The 8,553-nt window shown below is 35.0% G+C and overlaps 1 protein-coding gene across 4 annotated transcripts in view; it reads right to left on the bottom strand.

Annotated features, from left to right (window-relative positions):
* Positions 1 to 922, bottom strand: part of LOC106806793 (putative phosphoenolpyruvate synthase) — a 20,878-nt gene extending 19,956 nt beyond the window's left edge. For all 4 annotated transcript variants that reach the window (XR_001393586.1, XM_014808873.1, XM_014808872.1 and 1 more), the window contains exons 1-2: positions 613 to 922; positions 1 to 47 (exon numbers count right to left, since the gene is read on the bottom strand). The exon at positions 1 to 47 is cut by the window's left edge and continues 12 nt beyond it. Coding sequence is in view for 3 of the 4 variants with exons in the window: in XM_014808873.1 (XP_014664359.1) it covers positions 1 to 47; positions 613 to 797 (232 nt within the window). In the remaining variant the exon portion in view is untranslated. The remainder of the gene's footprint in view (positions 48 to 612) is intronic.
* Positions 923 to 8,553: the final 7,631 nt, after the last annotated feature.

Here is an 8,553-nt window from a genome sequence, read left to right on the forward strand (position 1 = left end):
ACATTGGAAGTGACGTTTGCAGTGGAACTGGACAGCCATCGTCATTTCTGAAGACAAGATACAAGTTTAAAATATCAAAACAATAACCGCGCTGTATTGTGTTTAAACGTGTATACTTTGTATCAGAGCCAAATGTATATCTTCACATATTATATCGCTCAATGGAAAACTCCGTGACTTATTACAAACACGCTATAGTCGGGTAAAGCAGTAATTCCTTGGCATATAGTATTGTAGATAAATTCGAGATGTAACGATTCGATAACTGTAGATAGATAGAGGTTTCAAGATATAATATTCTAAACAACGTCATGTCTATCGGCACAATAATTTGGATAAATATCTAACTCTACAACCGTTACGCTGCGTTACTTTGCGTTACGTTTCCTCACGTTACGTTATGTAGGCACACGCACGAGAAATGTCACTTACGTTTTTGTTGCGTCTTGAGTTATCTTTTACAAACACAACACACCACAAACAACATGAATACTTTCATGTGCATTTACTTAGCATGCATTTATACGAATGAACGTTGTTATTCATTTTGTCATTTATAACTTTGCATAGCAATCGTCAAAAATTAGTACATAATAATGTAAATTCCCAAACCTGTATAGGTACTCAGTAACACCCCAGCCCTTGATTCCTTTCATCGTTACATTGGTAAATTGCTCGTGTATCCTGGAGTTCCATTGCTCTCCTACATAGAGAATCTGCTCCTGGTTCTTCTCTACCGTAATGTGGCAGTCAAGATGGCCTAAAACCAAACGACAAATATCGCTTGAACGTGTCATGATGGTAATTATCTTGGCTTTGTTGAGTTATGTTTAAGAGTATGTAGTATCATTAGCGTGCTATATATTCGCGTGCGCAATAGCACGCAGATGCGCAGGTATTTGCCAGTGTTGTAGGCCTCGATGCCGGTTTCTTTGGTCTCGGCCTCGGCCTTGGCCTCGGAGTGCAATGACTCGGACTCGCACTCGGACTCGGGTCGAGGCCGTCTCGAGGCCACTACATAGTACATAACTGTACACATTGTAAACACGCAGTTTACAAGAATTTAAAACTAAAACTCCTACTTAAATATATGCGATTAGCTGTTTATTGACATTGATTTTTGCCAGTGGAGTGTGTGGAGCTAGAGGCTCGCGTTGCGGCCGGTCCGAGTATAGTTCCTCAACATGCTTTTTTTAAGATACACCACTGTACGCTGATACCGTGTTTATTCATTTTGAACTGTTTTACACATACATGGCGATTTATTTATTGGGCTCTGTTGCGGAACTGTGTGGGAAATACCCTGCGCTATACCACCCCCTTATCGCAACAAGCTGGTATGCTGTTGCAATAATTGCGCGGAATGAAACCCAAATTTTAAGTTGTATACGCGGCGCAATAGCTATCTGCCGAAACCAGGTAGATTTGTTACACAATGGACATGCGTGTAATATACAGCATACACACGAGCTCAGCCTTAAGATCTCGGGTGTTGAGATTTTCGCGCCGTCATCTCGTCTACTTATTTTATTGTTACCTGACAATGTCGCCTCCTTGAAATTTTGCTAGAAATTTTAAATTGTTTAAACAAATTTAGACTCACGGTATTAGGTTTTAAGGTGTAGGGGTTGGGGTAGAAATTATAGTTTAGGAACACGGTTAAGGTTACAATCAATATAGGTAATTTGGATTTACATTTTTATGCTGGCCACCTTTGACACCTACGGGCGAGAGGTCGGTAGGGGCGAGATTGAAGGGGTGGGATGTATCCCGTAGGCCAACGTAATTAAGGCGCCACAATTTCATATACGTGCACAATGCATGTAATAACGTGTAAAGACCAGTGTAATAGAAACTCTCCAGTGTGATAACGGAGTTTAATATGAACGGTGATATACCCACGATCAACTATGCGCGTCTCCCGCTCTGACTCCCCCGCCGAATATGTGGCACCACTACGAGCTAAAACTAATTGACTCTGTCAAATTTCACATTATCTACCCTTGATACTATTCTCAGTAACCATAATAAGATGGTAACGTTTTCAATGGCTCGATTAAGATTACTGTCCTTTTGGTTTGAATCTGCTGTCGCTTCGTCACTTTGCTCTCTTTCTACCACTTCTTTCTCTTCTTCTACCACTTCGAAGATACTTGGCACTCTCTCATTTGGTTCAAAAAGTACCGTGTCATTCTCGTAAAACACAAATGGATCCGTTACTTTGACACGTTTCATGTGACTCGTGTCTCTCAGACTCTCTCTGTGTTTTCGGCTGACTATACACTTTCAAATGTCTACGATGCCCTGTTGCGATTTTTTCCCAGATCAATCTCATAAGCCAAGTCGGATGATTGCCACTAATGTCATGTTACATGGTAAACATGATTAGGCTTATGTAACTCTTTATGTGATATATGATATTAATTGCTAAATGATATTTTCAGGTAAAGCCAAGCCATTTTTGCTATCGACATGATTATATGTCTGTGACAGTGTGTAACTATTCGAACTTCATGGTTGAACTAAGAAATCAAAGAAATAAAGGTTATGCTACAAGAAAGAACTTTCTGCCCTGTGCTTTTACTTTCTATTTCATGCAAACAAGTGACAGATCCAGGGGGCAGGAGACACCCTCCCCCCTTTTTTGAACAAACACATACATGGAAGTGAGCGGCCTTGTCGGTCTGTGCCCCCCTTTTTTATCAAAACTGGACTCGGACTCGGACCTGGACTCGGACTCGGGTGGTGTGGACTTGGACTCGGACTCGGACTCGGACTCGGGTGGCGTGGACTCGGACTCGGACTCGGGGGGGTGCGGACTCGACTACAACTCTGCTATTTGCACGCGTGCTTATAGACCATTCTTTCTTCTTATAGACCATTATTATAGACCATATTAATGGTCTATTCTTATAGACCATATATTCTTATAGACCATTTTTATAGACGCGTTCTTATAGACCATTATTCATGACCTGGGAGTCATCGCACGAAAACGAGGCTAAGCTAGGCAATTTTGTAAACTATGGCTGCTCAGGCAGGCACGCACAGAGGGGGTACACGCACGTACACGCAGATACACGCACGTACACGCGGGTACACGGAAATACACGCACGTACACGCTGGTACACGCACGTACACGCAGGTACACGCACGTACACGCGGGTACACGCACGTACATGCGGGTACACGGAGATACACTCACGTACACGCGGGTACACGCACGTACACGCAGATACACGCACGTACACGCACGTACACGCGGGTACACGCACGTACACGCAGGTACACGCAGATACACGCACGTACACGCACGTACACGCGGGTACACGCACGTACACGCGGGTACACGCACGTACACGCGGGTACACGCACGTAAACGCGGGTACACACACTTAGCTGGGAAACGTTGGCCGATTGCGTTTCTAGCAACGTACGTGCTACCACGTTTTCCGTCATGTCTCTTATCTCTGCGCATGTGGGTTTAATTTGGCGATATACGAGCCTCGGCGATTGCTTCCCCTTCCATTGATTCAATACGCCTATTCATTGATTCAATTGGCAATTCATTCATTCAATTGGCTCAATTGAATGTTTTCGAATGATGTAAATTGATTGTTCAATTGAATGTTGAAATGATAAATTGATGTTTCAATTGAATGTTTGAAATGATTAAATTGATTGGTTCAATTTGAATGTTTGAATGATTAAAATTGATTGTTCATTGAATGTTCTGAATGATTATTAATTGATTGTTCAATTGAATGTTTGAATGATTAATTGATTGTTTCAATTGAAGCAATCAATTGAATCAATTGAAACATCAATTGATCACTGAACGTTTGAATATTAAATTGACTGTTTCAATTGAAGCAATTCAATCGATCAATTGAACAATCAATCGAATAATTGATGTCGAATTGATTAAATTGACTGTTCAAATTGAACAATCAATACGAATAATTGAATGTTTGAATGATTAAATTGACTGTGCAATTGAACAATCAATCGATAATTGAACAATCCAATCCGAATCCCTTGAAAAAATGTTTGAGATAAGAAAAAAAGAAAGAAAGAAAAGGATGAAAAAGAAGGAACAAAAAAGAGAAAGAATAAGGAAGAACAGAAGGAAAAATGAAAAAAAGAAGAAAAGAAAAAAAAGAAGAGAAAAAAAAGAGAAAGGAGAAGAAAAGAAGAAGAAAGCGAAGAGAGAGAAGAAAGGAAATAGAAAAAAAAAAAAAAGAGAATAGAGAAAAAAAAGAGGAAGAAAGGAGACAAAGAGTGAATAAAAAAAGGAAAAAAGGAAGAGAAAAAGGAGGGAAAGAAAAAAAGAGAGAAGGAAGGGGGGGGGGGGGGAGGGGGAAAGAAGGAAGAAAGAAAAAAAAGAGAAGAAGAGAAAAAAAAAAAGGAAAAAGAAGAAAAGATGAGGAAAAGAAAAAGAAAAGGAAGAAGATGAAGAAAAGAAAAAGGAAGGAAAAAGAAAGAAAGAAGAACAAGAGAGAAGAAGGCAATAGAAAAAAACAGGAAGGAAAAAATAAAGGAAAAAAGAGAGAACAAAGAAAGAAAAATAGTAGAAAAAGAAAAAAAAAGAAAAAAAAATAAAGAAAAAAGGAGGAGGAAAAAAAGGGAGGCAAAGGAAAAGAAGAAAAAAAGAAAAAAAAAAGGAGAAAGGAGGAAGAAAGGATAAAAAAACGAGAAAAGAAAAAAAGAGGAATGGAGAAAAAGTAAAGAAAGAATAAAAGACAAGAGGAGAAGAGCAAAGGGAAATAGAAAGACGGGAGGGAAGAGAAAGAGGAAAGCGACGAAGACAAAGAAAAGAAGGAAGGACCAGAAAGGATGGAGGGAAGACAACGAAAAGGAAAAAGGAGAGGAGGGAGAAAGAAGGGAGAAGAAGAAGGAGAAAAAAAAAGAGAGGAATAATAAAGAATGAGAATAAAAAGAAAAAAAAAAAGAGAAAAAAAAGAGGAAGAGAATTAAAAAATGAAAGAGAAAAAAAAGAGAAAAAAAAAAAAAAGAAGGAAAAAAGAAGGGAGAAGAAAAAGAAGAAAGAAGAGAAAAGGAAAAAAGGAGAAGAAAAGGAAATAAAAAAAAGGAAAAAAAGAAAAAAAAAAAAGGAAGAGGAAAAGAAGAAGAAAGAAGAAAGAAAGAACGAAGAATAGGAAAAAAAAAGAAAAAAAAAAAAAGGAGAGAGAGATGAAAGAGAAAGTAAAGAAGATGAAGAAAAAGGACGAGAAAAAAAAAAAAGGAAGAAAAGAAGAAGAGAGAAAAAAAGAGAAAAATGGAGAAGAAAAGGAAAAAGAAGAAAAGAAAAGAGAAAGGGAGAGGGGAAAAAAAGAAAGAGAAAAAAAAGAAGAAAAAATAAAAAGAGAAATAGATAAAGAAAGGAGGAGAGAAAAGCCAAAGAAGAGATGAGGAGGTAAAAAGAAAAGGAAAAGGGAAGAAAAAAAAAGAAAAGAAAAAGAATGAAAAAGGAAAAAAAGGACAAGAAAAGGAGGAAAAAGGAGAAAAAAGGAAGGAAAAAAAAAGAGAATGAAACGAAGAAAAGAAGGAAGAAAAAAAAAAATAAAAAATAAAAAGAGAGAAGAGAAAAGAAAAGAGGAAAAAAAAAAAAAAAAAAAAAAAAAAGACGAGGGGGGACAAGGAAGAAAAAAGAAGGAAGAAGAAAAAGGAAAAGAGAAGAAAAATCAAGGAAAAGGAAAGAAAAAAAGACAAAGAAGGAAAAGAGGAAAAGGAAAAGAGAGAAAAAAGAAAGGAATAAAGGAAAAGAAAGGGAAGACCAAGAGAAGAAGAAAAGATAAGGTAAAAAGAAAAAAAAAGAAAGAAAGACCAAAAGGAAAAGAGAAAAAAAGAAAAGAAGAAGAAAAGAGAAAGAGAAATAGAGGGAAAAGAAGAGAAAAAGAAAAGAAAAGAGAGAAGAATAAAGAAGGAAAGAAGAAGGAAAAAAAAAGAAAGAAAGAAGAAAAAATGAAGAAAAGGAAGAGAAAAAGAAAAGGAAAGAAAAGAAGAAGAAGAAAAAAAGAGAAAAAAAAAGAGAAAAAAGAGAGAAAAAGGAAGAGAGGAAAGAATGGAAAGAAGAAGTTAAAATAAAATGGAGAAAGAAGAAAGGAAGAAGAGAAAATAGAAGAAGAATGAAAAAAAAGGTAAAGAGAAAGAGAGGAAAAAAAAAAAGAGCAGGAAGATGGAGACGAAGAAGAAAAAAAAAAGAAAAGGAAAGAAGAAAAGAGAAAGAAAGAAAGAGAGAAAAAAGAAAAAAAAGAAGAGAAATAAAAAGAAAAGAGAGGAGAAAACAAGGAAAAGAAGAAAGAAAGAAAAAAAAAATAGAAAGACAAAAAAGGGGAGAAAAACGAAAAGGAAGAGGAGAGAAAGAGAAGAAGGAAGAAAAGAAAAAGAAAGAAAGAGAGGAAGAGAAGAGAATGAGAAAGAAAAAAAGAAAAAGAAAAGAGAGGGGGAAGAAAGAGGGAGAAAGAAAACGTGAATGAAAAATAAAAAAGGAGAAAAAATGAAAGAAGATAAAAAGAGAGGGAAATAGGAAGAAGAACAAAGAAAGAAAAAAAAAAAGGAAAAAAGAAAAAAAAGAAGAAAGGAAGAGGAAAAAAAAAATAAGAGAGAAAAAGAGAAAGGAAAAAAAAAAAAAGAAGAAAGGAAAATGAAGAGGAAAGGCGAAAAGGAAAAAAAAAAGTAGAATGAGAAAGAAGAAGGAAAAAAAAGAAGAAAAGATGGAAATAAGAGAAAAAAAGAAAAAAAAAAAGAGAAAAGAAGAAGGAAGAAAAAAAAAAAAAAACCGGAAGAGAGGAAAAAAGGGAGAAAGAGAAAAGGAGGAAGAAGAAAAAGGATAAGAGAGAAGAGAAGATAAATACAAATGCAGAAAGAAAGAAGGAGAAAGGAAAAAGAGAATGAAGAGAAAGGGAAAGAAAGGAAAAAGAAACAAAAAGAGGACAAAAGAAAAAAAAGAGAAAAGAAAGAGAAAAAAAAGAAGCAAAAAGAAGAGGAAGCAAAGGAGAGGGAAAAATAAAATAAAGAGAAACAAGGAAAAAAGGGAAAAGGAAGAAGAAAGGAAGAGAAAAAAAATAAAGAAAAGGAAAGGAAAGGAGGAAAAAAACAAAAAAAAAAGGGAATGGGGGAAGAAGGAAAGAAAAAAGAAGAAAATAGAAATGAAAAAAGAAAAAGAGGAAAAGAAGAAGAGGAGAGAAGAAAGATAAGAAAGAAAAAAGAAGGAAGAAAAAAGGAAGAAAGGAGAGAAGAAAAGGAAGAAGGAAGAAAGGAAGGGAAAAGAAAGAAAAAAAAAAAAAAAAAAAAAAAGAAAAGAAAAAAAGAAGGAAACAGAGGAGAACAAAAGAAAGGAAACGAAATGAAAGAAGGATAGAAGAAGAAGAATAAAAGAAAAAACAAAGAAAGAAAAGAAAAAAAAAAAGAGAAAAAGAAAGGTGCATAAAGAGAGAAGAGAAGAAAAAGGAAAGGAAAAGAGAGACAAAGGGATGAAGAGGGAGGAAAAGAAAGAGGGTGAAGAGAGAAGAAAAGAAAAAAGAAAGATGAGGAAAAAAAGAAAAGAAAAAAGAAGAACAAGAAGAAGAGATAAGAGAGAAGAGAAGAAAAAGAAAAGACCGAAGAGAGGAAAAAAGAAGAAAAGAAGAGAACCAAAAAAGAAAAAGGAAGAAGGAAGAAGAGAGAAGAAAGAAAAGAAGAAGAGAAAGGAAAGAAAAGGAAAAAAGAAGGAAAAGAAAAAGGAAAAGAGAAAAGAGAAAGAGTGAAGAAAGAAAAAAGAACACAAAGTGACAAGTAAAGAAAAGAAAAAAAAAAAGAAAATGAGAAAAAAGGGAAAAAGAAAAAAAAAGAGAGAAAGAAAGAAAAAGGAAGAAGAAACGAAGAGAGATAAAAAAAGAAATAAGAAAAGACAAAGATTATTATGATATGATTTATGTTTATTTTAAATGATAATATAATGTTTATAAATATAAAGAAAGGAGAGGATTAAGGAAAATAATGAGGATAGGGAAAGGAAGATAGAAAAGAAAAAAAGAAGAGAAAGAAGAAGAAAAAAAAAAAGAAATAAAAAATAAAAAACAAAGAAAGCAAAAAGGAAAAAAGAAAAGAAAAAAGAAGGAAAATAAAGATAAGAAAAAGAGGAAGGAGAAAGAAAAGGAAAGAAAAAGAGGGAAAAAGAAAAGAGAAGAAAAGTAAGAGGGAGAGGGAACGAGCGAAGGAAGGGGAAAAGATAGAAGAGAATAAAGACGAAGAAAGAGAAGAAGAGAAAAAAAAAAGGGGAGAAAAAAAAAAAAAAAGGGGGAAGAAGAGGGAAGAAAAAAAAATAGAAAAAAGGAAGAGGGAGAAGGAAAAAAGAAAAGAAAAAAGAGGGGGAGAGAAAAGGAAAGAAGAAGAGAATGAACACAAGAAAAAAGAGGAAGGAAAGGAGGAAGGAAAGAAAGAAGAGAAAAAAACATAAAAGAAAGGAGAGAAGAAGTAGAAAGAAGAGGCCAAGAAAAAAAAGAAGAAAAAAGAGAAGAAAAGAAGAAAGAAGAAAGAAGAAAAAAAGGGGAGAAGAAAAAAAAAAGAGA

Source organism: Priapulus caudatus, unplaced genomic scaffold (genome assembly GCF_000485595.1).
Source record: "Priapulus caudatus unplaced genomic scaffold, Priapulus_caudatus-5.0.1 Scaffold179, whole genome shotgun sequence".
NCBI lineage: Eukaryota > Metazoa > Priapulida > Priapulimorpha > Priapulimorphida > Priapulidae > Priapulus > Priapulus caudatus.